The sequence below is a fragment of the Lampris incognitus genome, chromosome 9 (assembly GCF_029633865.1).
Source record: "Lampris incognitus isolate fLamInc1 chromosome 9, fLamInc1.hap2, whole genome shotgun sequence".
In the NCBI taxonomy this organism is placed as follows: domain Eukaryota; kingdom Metazoa; phylum Chordata; class Actinopteri; order Lampriformes; family Lampridae; genus Lampris; species Lampris incognitus.
The window spans coordinates 53,857,200-53,880,283 of NC_079219.1; the positions used below are offsets into that span (position 1 = coordinate 53,857,200).

The 23,084-nt window shown below is 46.0% G+C and overlaps 1 protein-coding gene across 6 annotated transcripts in view; it reads left to right on the forward strand.

Annotated features, from left to right (window-relative positions):
• Positions 1-23,084, forward strand: part of nbeal2 (neurobeachin-like 2) — an 81,637-nt gene that overhangs the window by 50,285 nt on the left and 8,268 nt on the right. For 5 of the 6 annotated variants that reach the window (XM_056285806.1, XM_056285809.1, XM_056285807.1 and 2 more), the window contains 19 exons: positions 2,762-3,085; positions 5,437-5,586; positions 5,707-5,864; positions 6,431-6,555; positions 7,250-7,367; positions 7,516-7,673; positions 8,734-8,867; positions 8,978-9,085; positions 9,747-9,842; positions 10,000-10,124; positions 10,454-10,594; positions 11,619-11,749; positions 17,958-18,067; positions 18,308-18,425; positions 18,791-18,888; positions 19,196-19,309; positions 19,484-19,570; positions 21,616-21,725; positions 22,140-22,312. In XM_056285806.1, coding sequence (XP_056141781.1) covers positions 2,762-3,085; positions 5,437-5,586; positions 5,707-5,864; positions 6,431-6,555; positions 7,250-7,367; positions 7,516-7,673; positions 8,734-8,867; positions 8,978-9,085; positions 9,747-9,842; positions 10,000-10,124; positions 10,454-10,594; positions 11,619-11,749; positions 17,958-18,067; positions 18,308-18,425; positions 18,791-18,888; positions 19,196-19,309; positions 19,484-19,570; positions 21,616-21,725; positions 22,140-22,312 — 2,578 coding nt within the window. Of the gene's footprint in view, positions 1-2,761; positions 3,086-5,436; positions 5,587-5,706; positions 5,865-6,430; positions 6,556-7,249; positions 7,368-7,515; positions 7,674-8,733; positions 8,868-8,977; positions 9,086-9,746; positions 9,843-9,999; positions 10,125-10,453; positions 10,595-11,618; positions 11,750-17,957; positions 18,068-18,248; positions 18,426-18,790; positions 18,889-19,195; positions 19,310-19,483; positions 19,571-21,615; positions 21,726-22,139; positions 22,313-23,084 lie in introns of those variants that run through there. The other variant, XM_056285810.1, reaches the window with a different exon arrangement.

Below are 23,084 nucleotides of genomic sequence, written 5' to 3' on the forward strand. Positions count from 1 at the left end.
AAAGACAGAGGGGTGTGACATGTAACAAGAGGCGTTGGCTGGATTTGAACCGGCAATAGTAGTGGCCACGTGATCATGTGGTGTGCACTGGAACCATTCAGTTATGGTGGCACCCCCAACACGCTGTTTTGTCTGGTACATGGCTTTATTTGTTGTGTCTTAACAGGCACAGATGCTAGTATCAGCTCCATCTTAAACTGACACGTGCGGGGCATCCAGGTGGCATGCCGGTCTGTTCCGTTACCTACCAACAGGGGGATCGCCGGTTGGAATACCCGTGTTACATCCGGCTTGGTCGGGCGTCCCTACAGACACAGTTGGCCGTGTCTGTGGGTGGGGAAGCCGGATGTGGGTATGTGTCCTGGTCGCTGCACTAGCGCCTCCTCTGGTCTGTTGGGGGCGCCTGTTTGGGGGGGGCGACTACGTCCCCCTGGTGAAACGCCTCACTGTCAGGCGAAAAGAAGCGGCTGGCGACTCCACATGTATCGGAGGAGGCATGTGGTAGTCTGCAGCCTCCCCGGATCAGCAGAGGGGGGTGGAGCAGCGACCGGGACAGAGTGGCGGTAATTGGCTAAGTACAATTGGTGAGGAAAAGGGGGAAAATCTAAAAAAGAAAAATGACACACTCAACGCCACAGTGAGGGCAAAACACAGTGGGTGTATAAACACTGAATTAAAGCAAACTTGATACTACACAAAACACTCAACACACACGGGCAGCTTTTCCCTATTGCCTCATAGGTAATCCCCACCCAACCACCGCCATGCCGTCTCCCAGTCCAGTATCTGTACATCAAACACAAGCGTCAACATATTTCCAGTGCATATGCCTCACGCCGCCACCCGTCCGCGTAGCTCAGTATCGTCTGAAATGTTATTTGAAATAATTTCCAGTGTTTTGTTTCCCCCATGTTTGATTGCAGCATTTAGATAAAGCCTGTTTAGAAATACCAGGCCATCTATGGGTGTCTTCTCAAAGGCATTGCAGGCATTCCACTCAGGGAGGGTTAGTACGAAAGGCCAACTCCCCTCGGAGTTATGGCTCCTCTGCCACTGCTGCAGTTGCAGGATTTTAGGATCAAGTTTTAATAATGTAAAAAAAAAAAAAAAAAAAGCTGTTCATGAGCCCCCCCCCCCCCCCTGTCATGGCTGCTCTGTGTTTGATCCACATTTGTCTCCTGGATGGTGCAGCTCACCGCTAAAACCATGTCTTTCAATTACCGCGTCGAGTTTAACATGACTTAATGTAATCTGGTGTTTTAGTTGTCTCGCGGGATGGGAAATGATATCTGGGCAAAGGTCAGAATGAAATAAATTTCAACATAAAGCCATCGCTAAGAGAGGGGCGGGGCTGGTTCCGTACTATTGACTGTAATTCATGGTAAGAATTAGTCCTACCGAGGGTGCTATTTAAAAAAAAAAAAAATTCTGTATGTTATAACATGGTGAGCAGTGATGCTGCGGTGAGGCTAATATACGTCACCTTGGGAGGACCCTATAGCTTGCACTGTTAAGTTGTTACAGTCCAGCAGATGGTGGTAACGCAACATTTATGGATGCCAAAAGGCATAAAACAACACAGAAGAAGGCTAATCAACAAGCATGAAACCCGCCCAGATCCACGGCACGCCTGCTGCGAGTTGCGAAGGCGTCCTACTAAACGTCCCTACTAAGCCTCCCTGCTAAATGTCCCCCTCGGGTCGTCCGTGAGTGAGTGAGTGACCAGAATTTGTGACGCATAGCCCACAGCGGCAGTTGCGCTGCACCATGGGGAAAAATACACCGGTAAAAGAGGGGCAGTAGCACAGCTGCATGCCCAATTCGAGAAGCTCTGCGACACAAAGCGAGCCCACACCAGTCGCTGAAGAGATTGCAGGACTAGAAGTGTAATTCTTGCAGAGAAAAGGTTTAGGGTTTTTGGAGTTGGTAGACTTGCCATTTTTGCACAGAGAGGCAATTTTGAGATGCTCTGTTGAAAGCGATGAATGATGCTACACGGTAAAAATGCAGAACGTACACGCCGCAGTGTCACTTTTAAAGCTTCCACTTCGGAAGTGACTTGTTCCTTATTTAGTTTTTCCAGTAAGGTGTCACACACTGCAGTTGCGGTTCTGTATTAATTACTGACAATATTTCAAATAAACTCTATAGGAGTTTGCAAGCAACGGACGTGTCTGAGCGTGTGTGTGTGTGGGGGTATTTCTATCTACAAAAGGGGGCCCTGCAGAAAAACTCTGAGAACCACTGTTTTAAACCATGTCCTGACCCATTGCACTAACCTGTTAGTAGTCACCATCAGGCTGTGCTGTCATTAATCTAGTGCCTATTACCTAAACCAGAACAATGTACAAACCAGTAACCTCTAAAATAGAGGTCTTCATTTCAGCCGGAAACAAAAAAATCCTTTAGCACAGTGTTTTACAACTGGTGCTCCACAGTAGGTACATCAATGTGCTGTAGGAGCTAGCCAGGTGTGCCGTGGAAAAAATTCAAACGCCATTTAAAATGTGTTATCTGTATATGAAATCTAATAGAATAATATTTCTATTGATGGACATTTGCTCTTCTATTTCGACTTCTATCATTTATACTTATTCTCTGTGTCATAGTGGATATTATTCATTATAAAAAAAAGTGTGCCATGGCATGTTTGGTAGACACCATAATGATGTTGAAAAGGCCTTTATACAAAATAAATGTTGTCGGTTATTGTCTGTTATTCTTCTCTCGTTATGTGAACTGAGCGTCCTCTTCTCTCCAGGTGTGTGTGATGGCTTGCGTCAAGCTCCACAGCCTGCTTCAGAAGGTGCTGTGCCTGAGTTGGGAGGAAGTGTGTTTCCTGCTGGGGCGTATGGGCGCCCCGCTGTGGTCGGAGGGTGTAATGTCCACTACCAACTGCGCACAATCCGAGACCTTTTTCCAGCTGGTGCCCATTGTGCGCACCCTTCTTGACCAGCATGCCGACCCCATCATCCTGCAGAACCTGCTGCCCAACCTGCCCGTCACCAATGGCAGTGCCACATTCACCCAGGACCTGCACACCTATTGCCAAACACTGGAGTGGCAAGATTTCTACCTGCACCAGGTTGGTGCTCTGCACTGGATGGTTTTGCAGAAATATCACAGACCACCAAATTGTTAGCTTTATCCTCCAGTGATAGATTAATGCTAATAATCAAGGTTTACAGAAAGGGGATATTTATAGAGGCTTATTAGGAGAGTGTCACCACAAAGCTGAGAGTGCGGTTCACTGAACAGGCATACTGTAAATGTAGCACGTGGCACTTGAGAAGAAGATGCAGCCCCCTGAATATACAGCTCGACTGGAGTGTTTCTTCCTCGGTGTTTGTGTTACTAAACTGGCAGATCTATTCTTCACTCACGGCTCGAGACCGACTGGCTCTTGTTTGGTTTTATCCACTGAGCCTGTTCTCTATCAGCATGGACTCGGGGAACCCCGGTCCAGGCGGTTGCCTCTCAGATGATAAATTCAACAGAGAAGTTCTCATGTTAAAAATAGTACCATCAAAAGTCCAGAAAGAGAGGGAAAAAAACTGACCTTTGATGTATTTTAGGAAAAGATCGAGTTAAACCTAAAAGCAAGAGATTTTTATAAACTTAATCCAAACAAAGTTTTTTTCCCCAACAGTTTAATGGGGGATTTATCATGGCTCTGTGTGACAGCCAAGCTTCATAAATCTGTTTTATTTGGATTACTTATGTACACAGAGCTCACAATACATTGGCCAGCCTGGTATAATTTTTGCAGATGCCACAGTTTCGACTTATGCCCCATTCTGCTTTCTCAGAGTGGATGTCAGTTTGGGGGTTTGTGTATATGGAGTGCTTATTTAGATTGCACTTAGAGTTTATTTGGAGACCTTATTTATTTGCACCTAATTGGGGAGGGGGGGGCGCTTGTGGTGGAGAGAAAGAAGCCAAAAATCTCCTTAATACAGAAAAAAAGGAAAACAAAATTCAATTTAATTAGATACCCGAGACTGACTGACAATAAAACTGTGGTGCACGTCTGTTCTTCTGCATCTGCATGGTGTGTGTGTGCGTGCGTGCGTACATGTGTGGGTGTGTGTGTTTTAACACATTTCTATTGTCTCTCATGAAGTCTATTTGAAGTTGGCCTGTATAATGTATTTAACCAATATGTCGAAATACAAAACTTCAAATCACAATTACTGAAGGTTAGGCATGGGGTGCCCCAGGGCTCAGTGTTGGGAACATTGTTGTTCATATTGTACATAAACAATGTATGTGAAATGTCAAAAACCTCGAAAACCATTCTATTCGCAGACAATCCAAACGTACTCTGCTGTGAAGACAACCTGGAACAACTCTTGGATAGAGTGGAAAAGGAATTGAGCAGGATAAAGAGTTGGATTGATGCAAATAAACTAACACTGAATTTAAGCAAAACAAACTTTATAGTCTTTGGGAATTGATCTACCAACTCAGATAAGAAACTCATGATAAATGATGTAGAAATTGAAAAAGTATCTGAAATTAAATTTCTTGGAGTATTAATAGCCCAGTGACTGCTGGGATAGGCTCCAGCATCCCCGTGACCCTGAGAGCAGGATAAGTGGTTTGGATAATGGATGGATGGAGTATTAATAGACAAATTAAGTTGGAAGCTGCACATGAAGTATATTAAAGCTAAAATATCCAAATCAATTGCAATACTGAACAAAGTAAAAGATCTACTACATCAAGCGTCCCTATATAGTATATACATTACCTACTGTGTGGAAGTGTGGGGGAACACATACAAGACAAACGCAGATCCAATCTTCAACCTCCAAAAATTAGCTGTACGAACCGTAAATAAAACCACTTACAGAATCAACACGTCCACTTTTTATCAAACTAAAAGCACCAAAATCGAAAGACTATTCAAATTATGTACAGTAATAAATCGGCGATTACCTATTAGTATCCAAGGGTTGTTCCAACGGAGGGAAAGTAAACACAATTTGAGTGGAACCTGTACATAAAAAAAAAAAAAAAAAAAAACCACCAGTAAGGGCAGATGCATGTTACAACCAAGAGAGCTGGTCCGTAGGATAACTGCAGTGATGAGCTGAAGAAGACATGTGGTACTTTATCTGAACTAAAAGACTACAGAAACAGCATACTGAACAGTTATGTGATGGACCAGTGACCAGCTTTTTTTTTTTTTTTTTTTTGTCCAAATGGGTTGATTTGTTTGAGTGAACTGAGATAGATATCACGGACACTGACAGCTGTAAATTGAATTTTCATTTCATATTATCAATGCATTAATAGGATAAGGAGGTAGGACTATTTGAGATGCTTATTTGTTGCTTATATGTTGCCAATGATTTTATTTATTTGTTTTTATTGCTTATGTTTTAAAACTGCTTGATTGATTGATTGATTGATGTGGCTTTGTGCACATAGGTCGAACCCACCATGGAGCAGTATGAGCTGGACACATTCGGACGGAGCCACGACCTCATGTCCAACTTCTGGAATTCCTGCTTTGATGACCTGATGAGCACGGCCATTAGACGAGACAAAGACAGATCTGACAGCAAAAACAAGTTTCAGGTTAGTAGGGGCTTTCAGGCCTGATGGACTACAAATCAACTCAAATGGAGTTAACCTGCAGTGGTAATGTTTCAGAACATTGGTCCAATGTGTGTGTGTGTGTTTGTGCGAAAAAAACAGGAAGTGATTGTCGACCCCTACCTGAAGCGGGTGCGGTGTGAGAACAGCAGATACCTCAGTTGTCAGAAACAGAGCTCCAGCCAGCAGGGGGTGGTGTGGCGCCACTGGAGATCTCTCCGCCGCCTTTTGACCAGCGAGAGAGGAGCCTGGGCAAACAGGTATCGGTGCCCTGCTTCTCAGACCTTTTTCTTTTTAACTGATTTGAAATTCTCTCAGTACGGCTTTCATATTCCCTCTTTTACACCACCGGAAAGAAAGAAAAATAAAACGTGTGTGTGCTTATTTGGAGTCCTCACAAAGCCCCACAAAGAGAAAGTTCCTGTTGAGATCCTTTTTTTCCTTACATGCAGACTTCCTCAGGTGAACTTTTTGTTTTGATACCTGCACTATGACATCACGGGACTCTCAATTTATTATCTCTATTTCACAATTATACCGGGATGACACCATCTTAACCGTTTCCAACCTTATCATTTTTAACCTTAACCCCCAGCCCCACCTTGGCCCAAACTTAAACCTTAACCTTTAACCCTAAAACCTAGTCTTAACCTGACTTTACCCCTTATCTTGACTTTGTGTTAACCCCCCTGGGTGAAATGACATACCAAGTGTGTCCCATGATACCGGTCCAGTGTTGGTTTTCTCGTCCCCTTTGCATTGTGGACCTACCTGGGATGCGCCGGGTGATAACCCGTCCTTCCGTCTGAACCGTTTTTGTCTGCAGCTTTCAGCCGGAGGTGAAATGGAAGCTGTCCAACGCGGAGACCTACTCAAAGATGCGCCTCAAACTTGTTCCCAACTACAACTACGACTCTCACGGTGAAGCCAGCGCCCTGAGGGACAACATGGGTGAGTCTCCATCCGTATGACCACCGGTGCTTTCTGTTGTGACGTGCTGAGAATATGTTCCACTTCATATAGGCTACAAGTTTGATATTCATTTAAGCATTTGGTTTTTGTTTTTTTTGCATGTCGCACCTTGTAACAGTTGCCATGAAAAGTCTGATTTCATGAAATTATCTTTATTTAAAGTGAAGAAAACACAAGTCTGCTTCTCTTTTGGCTGAATTACAGTAGGGTGCTTCTGCCGTCAGCACTCATTCATAGGCACTGGTTCCCAAAAAGGAGGGAAAAAAGGCAGCTCTCCAGTAAACAACAGAAATTACCTCATTCACTTGGTCTTGGCTCTGACGAAGGCTACAGGCCAGAACGCGTTGGCATATTTTGGCACTTATTCGTGATGAGAAAATAAAAGACGGTGCAAATACGATGACAAAGCAGTTTTTGTTTTTTTTATTGGATGGCTGCCTTTTCTCATTTTTTTTGGGAAACGATGCCTATAAGTCATCTCTGTTATTTGCCTTTGGAGAGTCCACATTCATACAAAGACACCAAAAACAGGGAATGAGCACATGTATTGGTTTGTCAACCTGCAGGCATCTTGGAGCACTAAATAGTAGTCATATTGTGCTCATTATTGTTCTTATTGGTTGTTGATCGATGATGATGAACACAATAGTTCTTGCCGTCCGCCCATCCGCAGGCGCTGAAAGCCCTCGTAGCTCGGAACCTCTTCCCCTGGCGGTCGCCAAGGAGGCCAAAGTGAGCGACATGGAGGATGATCAGTTAGGAGAGGAAGACCTCGTCTTTTTGGATAACAAGTGAGCTTCACATCCTTGTTCTAGTCCCCGTAGAAACCGTCAGATCCTGCTGATTTTTTTTTTTTCATTATTCTATAAGCGGGTCGTGCAGGCAAACTGAAAGGGTCACCTCATCCAGGAAGCTTATCGGTTTTCTGTCTCTCCCCAGGGTCAAAGGGGAAGACGAGAGTCAGAAGGAGAAGCTGGTTCTCTCCGAGGACTGCGAGCTCATCACCATCATGGCGGTGGTCCCGGGTCGTCTGGAGGTCACCACGCATCATCTTTACTTCCACGACGGCAACAGTGAGAAAGAGGAGACGGAAGAAGGTGACCAACACATCTTGCTTATGAACAAAAGCAGGGAGAAGAGTCTCAAATTTGCCCTAAAGGCTCCTACCGCTCGACTACTCGTGTTGCTTTTGTTGCTTTCTCTGTTTAAAGCTATAATCCTTCTAGGGGGGCGTCTGGGTGGCGTGGCGGTCTATTTCATTGCCTACCAACACAGGGATCGGCGGTTCGAATCCCCGTGTTACCTCCGGCTTGGTCGGGCGCCCCTACGGTCACAATTGGCCGGGTGGGAAGCCGGATGTGGGTATGTGTCCTGGTCGCTGCACTAGCACCTCCTCTGGTTGGTTGGGGTGCCTGTTTGGGGGGGAATAGCGTGATCCTCCCACACGCTACGTCCCCCTGGTGAAACTCCTCACTGTCAGGTGAAAAGAAGCGGCTGGCGACTCCACATGTATGGGAGGAGGCATGTGTTAGTCTGCAGCCCTCCCTGGATCGACAGAGGGGGTGGAGCAGCTACCGGGACGGCTTGGGAAGAGTGGGGTAATTGGCCAAGTACAGTTGGAGTAATTGGCCAAGTACAGCTGGGGGAGGAATGGGGGGGGGGGGGGTTATAATCCTTCAGGTTAAATACAAACAAAAGTATCCACAGTTACCACGTGGATATCGAATTAATGAACACTTTTGTAGTCATAGATTTTTATGGTAGGGTAGGACTCTCCCAGGAAAAACGATACGTCTAATGTCGTCTATAGGAGCTAAATGCAGAAGAATAGGGCAGGTGGCTGTGAGTTTGAAGAAGAGACAAAGTGGCGGTGGCCAGTAGTCAGATATGACAGACAGAGCTAACACGAGAACTTTGCTAACAGATGCCACATTGGTAGCCATCGGTAAATGAAACGAATACAAGAGTGAGGCGTTTAGTCTAATGCGTTGCACTGTGTGGAATCTGCTTGCCGCTGCCAGATTCAGTTTCCCTACGGGCATTCACAACGTTTATCTTCTCTTATCTTTGCTTATCTTAAAACTGATTGATAAATGTAAGGGTTTTACACCCGTCCAAATTTCTCAGTTCGTACTTGTCTGAAATCTGCACCTCCAGGAATAGGGTATGACTTCAAGAGGCCTTTGTCTCAGCTGAGAGAGGTGCATCTGAGGCGCTACAACCTGCGTCGCTCTGCTCTCGAGCTCTTCTTCATCGACCAGGCCCACTACTTCATCAACTTCAGGAAGAAGGTACGCGTTTCTAATGTTTATGGTTCAAACTGAAATGCTCAGACATTTAGTAAATCATATAAGTTTCACGTTGTTTCTCACTCCGCCCCACCGCCCTCCTCCCCTGTCAGGTGCGGAACAAGGTGTACTCCAGGATATTAGGGCTCCGTCCCCCCAACCTCTTCTATTTTGGGTCCCGCTCCCCCCAGGAGCTGCTGAAGGCCTCTGGACTAACACAGGTCTGTGTCCTCTGCCACAGCAGCTTTAGAGAAAGCACCCTGGTGATAGTCCTGGGGCCTCATGTATCAATCATTACTATGGGCAAATTTGTTCGTACACCCCCATGGGATTTTTTAGCCCTGAAGTTTGTCTCAGAGAGCAGTGTAGAACCTGGGTAACCCCTGAATTTAGACACCAATTGGCTAACACTGATGTTATTGCAGGCCTGGGTGACTGCTCGTTGCAAGAGGTAGACAATAGATGTTAGGGGGAAGGAATTACAAATAACGATCATGCTTTTGCTGCTGACTGTCAGACAATCTTGAGGGCTAAAAAAATTCCATGGGTGTGTACGTACAAATTTACCCATAGTAACGATTGACACATGAGGCCCCTGGTCTTTGTGTGTACCTATGTCCCACTAAATGTCATATTCAGTGTGTAGTATGTTCAGTATATTCAGTGTGTGTAGTATGTGACGTTTTGGGGTGAACTAATATTTTCATGTACTTTTCCTCAAGTAGGACAATAAAGAATCAATCTATCTATCTGTCTGTCTGTGTCTGTCTGTCTGTCTGTCTCTCTGTCTTTCTATTGCTATCTGTCTGTCTGTCTGTCTGTCTGTCTGTCTGTCTGTCATGTATATATTTATTCTGTCATTTGATTCCTATATCTACACAGAAATGGGTCTGCAGAAAAATTTCCAATTTTGAATATCTGATGCAATTGAATACCATCGCCGGGCGCACGTACAATGACCTGTCCCAGTACCCGGTGGTAAGTACAGCACACCTCCCCTCACACCGCATGACAGCACGCTACGTTAACGACAAAAGACAACGCACATCCTCTGTGACACCTGTGTGTGTGATGGACCAAGAGTTATTGGGGGGCTTTCTGTCACTGTTGTGTGTGTGTGTGTGTCTCTCCCCAGTTCCCCTGGGTTCTGTGTGACTACACCTCCCCGGTTCTGGATCTGGAGGACCCGGCAGTGTTTCGGGACCTTTCCAAACCCATCGGCGTGGTCAACTCACGCCACGCACAGAATGTCAGGGAAAAGTGAGTCTCGTTTAAGACCACAGATCCAGTCCTTTTCCAATGTTATGCATCACATCCATAGTCATTTTTTATTTGGGCTTTTTTTGGGGGGGCGGGGGTAATACCTGCATTTGAGTCTCTAGTTTGTTAGGCTTGTCCTTTTTCACACATTTTTGCACAGTTTTACTGCTGCAACATTTCGTCAAAGTGGGGATCATTAAAGCACTACTATAATCTCATCTGATTTAATGTAAAACCAATATAATACATAGTAATATAACAGTGACCATCATCACAGGTTGTGTTACGATGGAACAGTTTCAAACACATTATTTTCCATCCATCACCAGGTATGAGAGCTTCGAAGACCCAGCAGGTACCATCGATAAGTTCCACTATGGCACACACTACTCTAATGCAGCGGGAGTTATGCACTACATGATCCGCATGGAGCCCTTCACCACCCTGCACATACAGCTGCAGAGCGGCAGGTCAGTGTGCTTAATGGCAAAAGAGGAAGGTGATGGTGATGATGATGATAAAGATGAAAGGATTTCCACGGGTCCCTAAAAAGTCTTAGATTAAAATATCTGAATAGTAGGCTGGAAAGGTCTTAAATTGTCTTAAATATGATTTTAATAGATTTTTTAAAAAATTGACTGGATGAAGTTCCCCCCATAATGAAACTGCAATCTTTGCAGCCCAGTCAGAATTTATCCAAGCAAACCCAGCGAGTGCGTCACTAGCATACCATCTGTTTTATAGGCCACTTGAGTTCTTAAGCCGGCTTCGGTCCTTGTTGTGGTCGCTAACATGGGGATGTGTCGTTTCAACGAGCCCAAGATGGAGAATAGCAGGTTTAGGGTTTGAACCCAATTGAAGGAAATGCGAATAATGCCTGCTGCTGCATTTGCAAGAAAACGCTCAAATTAGGCACACTGGGAATGAATTATATTATAAATGAGTTATATATTATACATTACAATTGTTATATTGCATTCTAAGTGATATTAAAAAGGTCTTAAAAAGTCTTGAACTTGTTGAAACCTGCAGAAACCCTGGATGGTGATGATTATGAGCAGAAAATAAAAAAGTGAAGAAAAGTTAAAAAAAAAAAAACCTCAAAAGTAGATAGATAAATAACATGTAAGTATAAGGTACTGGGCAAAATTAAAAACAATCCATCAAATGTCAGTCAGATGGGTACATACCATATTATCTCAGGCGTGATAACAGCATCCTGAGTTTGACTCCAGCCCTTCCTCTCTCTCTACCCTGAACCCTCCAGTCTGCTTCCAGTATCCTGTGTAATAAAATTAATACTGCCAAAAAAAAGAAGTAGTTTTACAACGTGATTTACAAGAATTAAACAGACAACTGAAACTAGCTAAATTTGCCAGACAGCGCATCTCATGGTCTATAGGCCACGTTGGCAAAAACACAAAGAAGATATATATTGCAGTTTTTGTTGATGTTCTGCTTTGGCTCCATCTTGCCACCCGTCTTTTTTCAAAGGTTTGACTGCGCTGACCGGCAGTTCCACTCGGTGGCTGCGGCTTGGCAGGCTCGCATGGAGAGCCCCGCCGATGTCAAAGAGCTCATCCCAGAGTTCTTCTACTTCCCAGAGTTCCTGCAGAACATGAATGGTAAGGAGGCGGCCTTGATGGTTTGCTCAGCCTGGGGAGGGAATTGATTTGTGAACTACGTGTCTTCTGGGTGCTTATTAATTATTGACTTTTATATTTACACACACTGAGAGATGCACTCATCTCATACCCGCAACCCCCATGGTTTACATCCTGCCCCACCAGTGGTCATTACTACACTTACATACATGGATGCATATGGCCCTTATTCTAAACAGGGTCCATGTGTTTACACACACACGAAAGGGCGTCCGGGTAGCATAGTGGTCTATTCCGTTGCCTACCAACACAGTGATCGCCGGTTCGAATCCCCGTGTTGCCTCCGGCTTGGTTGGGCGTCCCTACAGACACAATTGACCACTTCTGCGGGTGGGAAGCCGGATGTGGATATGTGTCCTGGTCGCTGCACTAGCGCCTCCTCTGGTCGGTCGGGGTGTCTGTTCGGGGGGGGGGGCATGATCCTCCCACACGCTACGTCCCCCTGGTGAAACTCCTCACTGTCAGGTGAAAAGAAGCAGCTGGCGACTCCACATGTATATCAGAGGAGGCGTGTGGTAGTTAGTCTGCAGCCATCCCTGGATTGGCAGAGGGCTCGGAACAGCGACTGGGACGGCTCTGAAGAGTGGGGTAATTGGCCAAGTACAATTGGGAGAAAAAGGAGCAAAAAAACAAAAAACAAACAAACACATACACACATTCTTCTATCTTTGTGAGGACCCCTCATTGACTACATTCATTCCCTAGCCCTTAACCCTACCCTTAACCATCAGAACTACATGTCTAACCTTAACCCTTACCCTTACTTTAACCTAATCCTAATGCAACAAATATTACAATGAGTGGAGCAAATACATGGTTTGGACTTTTACTTTCTGGACCTGGTTTTTACACCTCTGTCTGTGGTGACACTACTGATGAAATGTTCCTTGCCTAAAAACTTCTACAACATGGGAACAAAAAACAAAGGTAACAAAAAGCAAGCCAATAGCCACAAAAACTAGACAGCGTCTGCTACGAGTTAAAAATGTCAAGCCACCATTGCTCACTTTTCCTGCCAAAACCGCCATTTTGTCCCTTGACCAAACCGCCATTTTGCCAAAGGGGAGGGGGTGATTCCATAAGGCTGGATCAAGCCTGACAGCTCCTGCCACCCAGTGCTGGGCATCAGGGGCTGCCATGTGGTTTCACATAAACTCTTAACCCGTGTCAAGGCATGTTGTTCTTCAGGATTGTGGCGGATAAGTCACGTGGGTCAGTCCCCTATCCCTCGGAAATTCACCTCACAAAGCTGCCTGTACTGCCAGAATTGGTGATGAGGTTGATTTAGACTGCTTAGACTGCTTTTATTTGTCATAGCCTTATATGCATTTCTCATATATACAAGGAAATGAAATTACATTTCACATGGACCACAGTGCCCCTTAAAAAGAAATAACACGCAATATAAAAACAAAGTGCATTGAAAACAAAAATTACTTCACAGACCTAAACATCACAAGCACACCTGACATGGACAGTGAGTAAGAAGGTCAAAAGGTCATTTTATGGAAGGTCTAAGTGTTCCGGCTGTTGAGGAACCTCACAGCCTGAGTAATGAAGCTGTTGCATAGTCTGGTGGAGGCAATACGGATGCTCCGGTACCTCCTGCCAGAGGGTAGGAGGGTGAAGCAGGAAGGGTGGGTGGGGTCCTTCACAATGCTGAGAGCCTTCCGGGTGCACCGTGCGTCATAGATGGCCTGGATGGATGGGAGAGCAGTTCCTATGATCTTTCCAGTTGTCTTCACAATCCGCTGTGGGATTTTCGGTCGGAGGCCTTGCAGCTCCCATGCCAGACAGTGATACAGCTGATCAGAATGCTCTCTATGGTGCCGCTGTAGAATGTGATGAGGATGGGTGGGGGGAGACTCGCCTTCTTTAGACGCCGCAGGAAGTGAAGACGCTGCTGGGCCTTCTTGGAGAGCGCAGTGACATGTGAGGACCGGGAGAGGTCCTCTGTGATGTGAACTCTCAGGAACCTAACACTGCTGACTCTCTCTGCGTCCATACCATTGATGGTCAGAGGGGTATGGTGTGCACTGGTCTTTCTAAAGTCAATAATAACCTCCTTGGTGTTTTCTATATTTAGGGAGAGGTTGTTGTTTTTGCACCTCACCACCAGTTCATTCACCTCTGCTCTGTATGATGATTCATCGTTGTTGCTGATGAGACCTACCAGTGTAGTATCATCAGCAAACTTTTTAATGAGGTTGGAGGTGGATGATGCTATGCAGTCATGAGTCAGCAGGGTGAACAAGAGTGGACTGAGCACAGAGCCCTGTGGAGCGCCAGTGCTCAGTGTGATGGTCCTGGAGGTGATCTTGCCAATTTGCACTGAATGTGGCCTCCAGCCGTGAGGAAGTCCAGATATCCAGATATCAAGTGTATCTTTTCCTAACACTTAACTTTAACCAGGGGCACCCAGGTGGCTCACATGGTAGAGTGGTACCACATAAGGCTGAGTCCTTACCGCAGTAGCCTGGGTTCTAATCCAGCCCAGGCCCTTTGCTGCATGTCATCCCCTCTCTCTCCTCTGCCTTTCCTGTCTTTCTCTCTACTATCACTATCCAATAAAGGCAGAAAATGCCAAAAAAGTAATCTTCAAAAACAAAAGCAAACCCTTAACCAAAGGCATAAATATAGACAGTGCAGCTGTACTGCCTGCACTGCGAGTGATTCAGAATACCTCTTCAGTAATACGCCGAAGAACTCACGTTAAATTAAAAAATGGTGCCATTTGCTATATATGGCCTCAAAAAGGCAAAGCCATCTCCATCATGTTTTTTTTTGTTTTTGTTTTTTGTAAAATAGTCTGTAGCAAGCTATACGCTTTTTCTACATAAACTATGAAAACTATAAAAAAACTTGAATTAAATCAATAATTTCTTGTGTTTTGGGGTATTTTTGTCATATATAGATATGAAATGATGATTGTCACGTTTCTATTTGATCATGTGACGAGACAATATAGGTGCAAAATCTGAACATTAAGATGGACAAGCTGACTTGAAACGCTGTAAAAATTGACACCATGACACGACACGTGTGCAGTAGCGGATTTTGAATCGCAGTAATGACACATAAGTGCATATTTTGATTGTTACTTTGAAAATTTGCATCATAGCAGCAGCGATTCCCCCCGCCCCCCCGACATTTCAATCGCGGAGATCAGCTGATGAACGAGTCCCTGTTCTGTGAAGCCAGAAACAGTTTATCCATGTCAAAAATAAACTTAACATTGGCTCCAGTCAGCTATACGTATTTACAGTAGTTTATAGGCTAGTTATGCAAACATCCCAGCTGTAGTTGGTTGATTAATTGACATGGATATGTTGATTTGACTGACTGTCTGCTTACATTACCATGTGTCAATGCGCTGTCCACGGTTCTGGTAGCTTCCTCTTTGACCTCTCTACTTTCCCAATGCAATAGCCTAAGTAACTCATTAGACTGTAAAATCCAACATGTTGTTGGTAAAATATACATATATGCGTAATTGTGTGTGTGTGCTTCATAATCAGAAATCAGAAACACTTTATTTGTCATTTCATGTCATGCACATGCGCACATGAAATGAAACGAAACATCGTTTCCCCCAGCCCACAGCAGTGCGACACTAAGACAAAAACACATAATTCATATATCCAGACTAACACATATATCTAAACTAAACAACAACAACAAAAAATCACTGTCCAGGAGAACAAACTCCAGCCAGGATGACTGTCAGAACTGCCGGTCTGCATGGGCTAGCAATTAGCTTAGCCTGCCCTGCTTCTGCGTCCTGTCAGACCGCCCTCGGTGTTCCTCTCTTTCCGGCTCTGGTCAGGGCGGTGGTCCTTGGGCCCACAGGATACAGCAGACCTAGCTCCCTCAGCCGATCCAACCATAGCTCTCCTAGCCAGACATCTTGGACACACCATTCTGACTCTTTGGTGACTTGGTGACCTCTTTGAGGACTTGCTGCTAGACTATAAGCTCTCCCAGCCGATCCAGCGCCAGCGCTCCCAGCCATCAAACAAATATAAACTTAGACGCAGACAAAGACACTGCATGGACGGTACTGGGTGAGGCCGCTGCAAATGTGAATTCACGCCACCATCTTCCCACACCGATAGTGGGTGAGGCAGCTGCGAACGTGAATTTCTGCCGCCATCTTCCCTCACCAGAAGATGGCGCTTAATGCTCTTAAGGTGGAAAAGTTTGAGCGCTGTCGAAGAGATCATACAGTAATGAGCAACGCAAACATAACTAGTAACTAGCATACACTGGGGCCCATCGTAACTACCTTACGCCACTGACCTTAACCCAAACCGCCCTTGCCCAATTTTCCTGACAAAAACCGCCATTTCATCTCTTGACCTTGTTGCCATTTTGTCCCTGCCAGAACCGCCGTCTTGTTCCCTGCCCAGACGCCATTTTGAATTTTTATACAAGCTCCAACCAAAACCTAAAACCATTCTAGAGATAGTTTAAAGCATTACAAATCAGGCTCTAACCATAACCTGGCCCTAACCTTAACCAAACCTCAGCCTTAACATCCCTAAAAAAACTTACACAAACAATCTTTCCTTTAAAATACACCATTTCTCTCTCAAACTAGGCCCACACCAATCCAGAACCTAAACTTAACCATCTCAGGATTAAAATAACACATTAGACCTCAACCATAACCTGGCCCTGATTTCCACCAAATTAAACCTTAAAAGATGTAGCTTGATAAAATAAGCAACAAAATAAGTTACAATTAACCACCGAGTTGGAATGCGACACCTGTAGCTAGTATCAGATGACTTCAACAGACCTTGATCCCAGTTTGTGTGGTCAGTATGAAGGAAACAGCTCTTTCTTAATCCATTTCCCTAACATAATTCCAAATAACCGACAAGTCACTGACTTTTGTCAGTGGCTTGTTGGTTATTTGGGGGTAGAGGGGAGGGGTCGCGTGGGAGGGTCACACAGACCCCTGCGACCCCCGGTTATTTGGGGTAGAGGGGAGGGGTCACTCAGACCCCGGTGACCCCCAATGCCCGACAAGTCACCAACTTGTCGGGCATTGGGGGTAGAGGGGAAGGGTCGCAGGGATCTGTGTACTACACAGAAGGGATTAGGGTCCCTTTCCTCAGTCTCCATCCTCCTAACAACCCCATAATTGCCGTTAGATTAACTAGTAGGATTAGGGCCCCAATTTGGTGCAACATGTAAAGACTTAAGGGGAGGGGGTGATTCCATCAGGCTGGACCAAGCCTGACAGCTCCTGCCACCCAGTGCCGGGCATCAGGGGCTACCATATGGTTTTACATTAACTCTTAACCGGTGTCGAGGCATGTTGTTCTTCAGGTTGTGGCAGATAAGTCATGGACGTGAGTGAGTCAGTGCCTTTTCCCTCTGAAATTCACCTCACAAAGCCGCCCGTACTGCCAAATATGGAGATGGGCTTGGTGTGAGATATTGAGTGTATCTTTCCTGACACCTAACTTTAACCTAATACAAATTCTAACCCTAAACCCAAGTGCTAACCCAAAAATAGACCCTTAAAGAAGCCGGGACCGGCCAAAATGGCTTCACTCTGTAAAAGCTGTCCTCACTGTGATGGTTAAAAACTCAAACTGGGGGCGTCCGGGTGGGGTGGTGGTCTATTCCGTTTCCTACCAACACGGGGATCTTTGGTTCGAATCCTCGCGTTACCTCCGGCTTGGTCGGGCGTCCCTACAGACACAATTGGCCGTGTCTGCGGGTGGGAAGCCGGACGTGGGTGTGTGTCCTGGTCGCTGCACTAGTGCCTCCTCTGGTCGGTCGGGGTGTCAGTTCAGGGGGGAGGAGGAACTGGGAGGGAATAGTGTTATCCTCCCACGTGCTACATCCCCCTGGCGAAACTCCTCACTGTCAGGTGAAAAGAAGTAGCTGGCGACTCCACATGTGTCAGAGGAGGCATGTGGTAGTCTGCAGTCCTCCCTGGATCGGCAGAGGGGGTGGAGCAGCGACCGGGACGGCTCGGAAGAGTGGGGTAATTGGCAAAGTGCAATTGAGGAGAGAAGGGGGGGGGGACCTATATGTAGGCATTCTTTTTCCCCTCTTCGAACTTGTTCCCATGGAAACGGCATCGCATGGCATTTTAATAGGTGAAATGGGCTTCTAGGGTGATGCTGATTGGGCTGATTGATTCTTGCAGGCTTTGACCTGGGCTGTCTGCAGATGTCTCAGGAAGCGGTGACTGATGTCCTGTTGCCACGATGGGCCATGTCGAGAGAGGACTTCATCAGGAAGCATAGGAAAGCTCTGGTGAGACGGCGCTCAACACTCACTATCATTAAACACACAATTCACAAGCTGTGAATCATACTCAGTTTACATAGTGGCTACTGTATATATAAAAATTCTTGTGGGCTTGTTTCATCAGTATACAATTGCCTGTGAAATCGGGGTGTGTGTGTGTGTGTGTGTGTGTGTGAGTGATTCACAGTGACGCCAGGTTTGCCTGTAGGAGCTGGGAATTTACACCAGCTGTGTATGTTTGCTTAGGAATGTGAGCATGTGTCCAGTCACCTCCACGAGTGGATCGACCTCATCTTTGGCTACAAGCAGAGAGGCGAGGAAGCGGTTGAAGCCCTCAATGTTTTCTATTACTGCACCTACGAAGGTAAGACAGGGTTTTTATGTGTGCAGAACACAACCAAGCTACACTGTATGCACAAAAGTATGTGAGCAGTCCTTGTAATGAGTGGATTTGGCTATTTCAGCCACATCCACTGCTGGTCGATACATAAAATTAGACACACAAAGGACATGACGCTCACTACAAGGCACAATAAAAATGAACCCAGGATGTTGGACATTTTTTTCCCTTCGGCAATGGAGCACACGTCCCTTTAAAGGAGAATTTCCACATGGCGACACACACAGCTTACACGGTAGCTTTATCTTTCCCTTACATTAAGCCAAAATCAGCGTTCTTCTTCGTGTATCTTAACTCCAGTCTTGGCTGTTATTGTCCACTTTCTGTAGGTGCAGTCGATCTGGACGCCATAGCAGATGAGACGGAGCGCAAGGCCCTGGAAGGCATCATCAGTAACTTTGGCCAGACCCCTTGTCAGCTGCTGAAGGTCTGACTCCCATTAGATGAATTTACAGCCCCTCTACGCCGGGCTTTGATCGTGCACACAACTCCTACATATGATATACAGCCGCTCATCGCGGGCAGGAGTGAATCAGTTTGCAACTGGAGGGATTCATACATTTTTTTGGCATTGCCTCCATGTCTCACTTGATAGAGATGCTTTTGAAACTCATTGTGTCGATCTCAGTGACTGTACGGTGGTCAAGAATTGCTTAATCTTATGACTTTGAATGGGGGGTTGGGGTCTGGGGTGACGTAAAACATTTCAGAATCTTTTTCCTTTTCGTAAACAGGAGCCTCACCCTTCTCGTATGTCGGCTGAGAACACGGCCAGGCGGCTGGCCCGCCTGGACATCCTGCCCCCCAATCTCTTTGAGCAGCTTGACAAACTGCGGCCTTTTGTAGAGGTAGGCTGTTTGTGGTATCCCGTCTAGATGAACTACATCATAACCTCATTCACCCCTTCACATTCTAAATTCATCATCGCTGGTCCTTCAACTTTGTGTGTGTGTGTGTGTGTGTGTGTGTGTGTGTGTGTGTGTGTGTGTGTGTGCGCGCGTGTGTGTGTGTGTGTTTTTCAGGTGGTGAGCGATGGCCTTCCTCTGGTTCAGGCAGTGGTACCTAAGATTCAGAACCGTTCCTTCATCAGCCAGGGCTTGGATACTCTGGTAAATTTCAATTGGTAACTCCCCCAACAGTTAGCATTAGCCAACAGTTAGCATTAGCCAACAGTTAGCATTAGCCAAACTGAGACAGAAAAGTGAATCATCTTAAAGAAGAGATTTGCTTCTTTTTTTTTTTTTCTTTTTTTTTGAGTCTATACCTCATTAAATGTTGTCAGGTATAATTTAGAACAATACAGACAAAAAAATTTACTGATCATTTAATCATTGGGAGACTTTATTGGCTCTTCTGGCTGGACTTCAACACAGTCCAGTGGGCTAGCCAGTGGGCTAGTCAACACAGTCCAGTGGGCTAGTCATACAAGTCTTTGAAAACCATGGTGTAGTTCCTTGACAAAAATGGGGAGCTCACATTACATTCAGGACCTGGCCAATTACTCCACCCTTCCAAGCCGTCCCAGTCGCTGCTCCACCCCCTCTGCCGATCCAGGGAGGGCTGCAGACTACCACATGCCTCCTCCGATACGTGTGGAGTTGCCAGCCGCTTCTTTTCACCTGACAGTGAGGAGCTTCCCCAGGGGGACGTAGCACATGGGAGGATCACACTATTCCCCCCCAGTTCCCCCTCCCCCCCGAACAAGCGCCCTGAATGACCGACCAGAGGAGGCGGTAGTGCAGCGACCAGGACACATACCCACATGCAGCTTCCCTCTCGCAGACACGGCCAATTGTGTCTGTAGAGATGCTCGACCAAGCCGGAGGTAACACGGGAATTCAAACTGAAGATCCCTGTGTTGGTAGGCAACGGAATAGACCGCTACGCTACCCGGACGCCCGAACCATGCAGTTTATGAATTAAAATGTCTTTATTTTGCACTTCTGCAGACATGTTTTCCATGTCATATCCTCGCCGTGGCAGCGAATGTGAAGTCTGTAGTATGTTGAGATGCACTGCTCCAACTGAGAAAAGGAAGTCCACATCAAATCAATGTCGCCCCCGTTTACAACTTTTACTGAATAGATAGAAGTAAATGTATACACATTGTACTTGAGTGTCCTGTTTTTCAAAAATAATGGGTTATATTTATACAGTGCTTTATCGTGACACCAAAAGTGCTTCACAGTGAAGGGGGAAACTCGCCTCAACGTGTAGCACCCACCTGGGTGATGCATGGCAGCCATTTTGCGCCAGAACGCTCACCACACATCAGCTTGAGGTGGAGAGGGAGGGAATCGTTGAGCCAATTACATGGGGGGCTGGATGGAGATAGCCAGGTTTGGAATTTTGCCAGGATACCGGGGAAACCCCTACCCTTTGCAATAATGGGATCTTTAATGACCACAGTGAGTCAGGACCTCAGTTTAATGTCTCATCCGACTAGTGCATCGACCAGGACACATACCCACATCCAGCTTCCCACCCGCAGACACGGCCAATTGTGTCTGTAGGGATGCCCGACCAAGCCGGAGGTAACACGGGGATTCGATCCGGCGATCCCCGTGTTGGTAGGCAATAGAATAAACCTCTACGCCACCCAGATGCCCCCCAGCACAGTGTCCCTGTCACTGCACTGAGGCATTAGGATTTTTTTTTTTTTTTTTTGGGTGGTTGTTCTTTAATTAGGACCAGAAGGAATACTGCCCCCTACTGGCCCACCAACACCACTTCCAGCTTAGTTTTCCTGGAGGTTTCCCATCCAAGTACTAGCCAAGCCCATACCTGCTTAGCTTCTGTCATTCAGCAGAATCAGGGTCCATGCTGGTATGGTATATCATGTTTTCTGACAGCTTGAATGACTTCCCCGTTGTGTTGAAGCCCAGTAAGAAGAGTTGGCAAAGTTCCTCAACACTGGAGCGCCCCGGTGGCTCACCTGGTAGAGCGCGGACCACGTAAGGCTGAGTCCTTACCGCGGTGGCCTGAAGTTTCTCATTACTGAAGTAATGGGTGAAGTTTTCGTCCGTACGATTCCAAACGAGGCCTGATAATGTGTTAAATGAGGTCTGGGTTCACAATGAGTTAGCCTACCCTTGAATGTAAGGGGGCTTCAGTCCACCTCATCCAGTGCTCTTGTCTTGCTGTTTTGCCGCAGGTGACCGTAAGTGCCAACGGTTTGATAGGCACACACGGCTGGCTGCCGTATGACAAGAACATCGCCAACTACTTCACGTTCACCAAGGACCCCACTGTCGCCAATCTCAAGTGAGTGCCCTTGGACGGTCCGCCATGTCGGTGAAGCTGATGCTAAAACACAACACGGTGTGCGGGCGCCTCGTCCCTCTCTCTCTCTCTCTCTGTCTGTGTGTTATCACCTCATCTCAGCTAGGCTTACCTTTATTTGTGAAACTGGAGAGCCACATCAAGTTAATTGAAAAATGTGTTTGTGGGGGATTTAATAGAGCCCAGTTTAAACTTAAATAAACCAAAGATCATACAAACGCCAAATAAATCATGATGAGGATCACTTGAGCACTGGAATTCCCCAGAGCTTGTAACTCGCCAACGCCGTGACGGCTTAATGTGCTGAATGTAAATCTCCTCCCGTGGTTCGCTGTAGCTCACTGTCCCTTCTCCTCTCCTGCCTTGACGCATTCATCTGGGTGCTCTGTGGTGCAGAACGCAGCGTTTCCTAAGTAGACCCTTTGCCCCCGGGGTGGAGATGGGCGCCCAGGTGCTGGTGGTGTCCAACGACGGGCGTCTTCTGTTCAGCGGCGGCCACTGGGATGGCAGCCTCCGTGTCACCCAACTGGGCAAAGGCAAGCTGGTGGGCAGGATCTGCCGGCACATTGGTGAGTGCTTATTTCCACGCACTGCAGGGTAATGCACGACAAAACGGGATATCGCAGGTTTTTTTCCAAGAATATTTAAATACATAGTGATTGTGCTAGTGTAATACATAACTCTCTTTTTTTTTTTTACCTAATATCAGTTTTAGCAATTTAAAAAATTAGACCTCCACAATTTTTTGAAAAATAGATTCGTCAATTTGACTATTATGATGGAATGGCTATGAGTGGCCACAATAATAGTCCTGGATAGCAAAGAGAAGTTATTGGAACCTCCTGATATCAAACAACAATGGGGGAAATTATTTTTTTTGGAGGGAAGGAGGGACATTTCCCCCCCCTCTTTTTTTTTTTCTCCCCAATTGTACTTAGCCAATTACAATTACCCCATTCTTCTGAGCCGTCCCGGTCGCTGCTCCGCCCCCTCTCCCGATCCGGGGAGATGTTGCCGGACTACCACATGCCTCCTCCGGTACATGTGGAGTGGCCAGCCTCTTCTTTTCACCTGACAGTGAGGAGTTTCACCGGAGGGACGTAGCGCATGGGAGGATCACGCTATTCCATGGGGGAAATTCTTAATGAAATTAAACTTGAAATATTGGCCAACTGAACAGTAATAGATTGTGGAAACTGATATAGTAGTATGTAAGCGATAACCTGGATCGTCCCGGTTAGTACACCTCTTTATGTTATGAAAGAAGTCAATAAGTTGACAAAAAGTAAAACCATTTTGACAGAACTTTAACTTGCTAACATTAGTCTACAGAGGCATCGT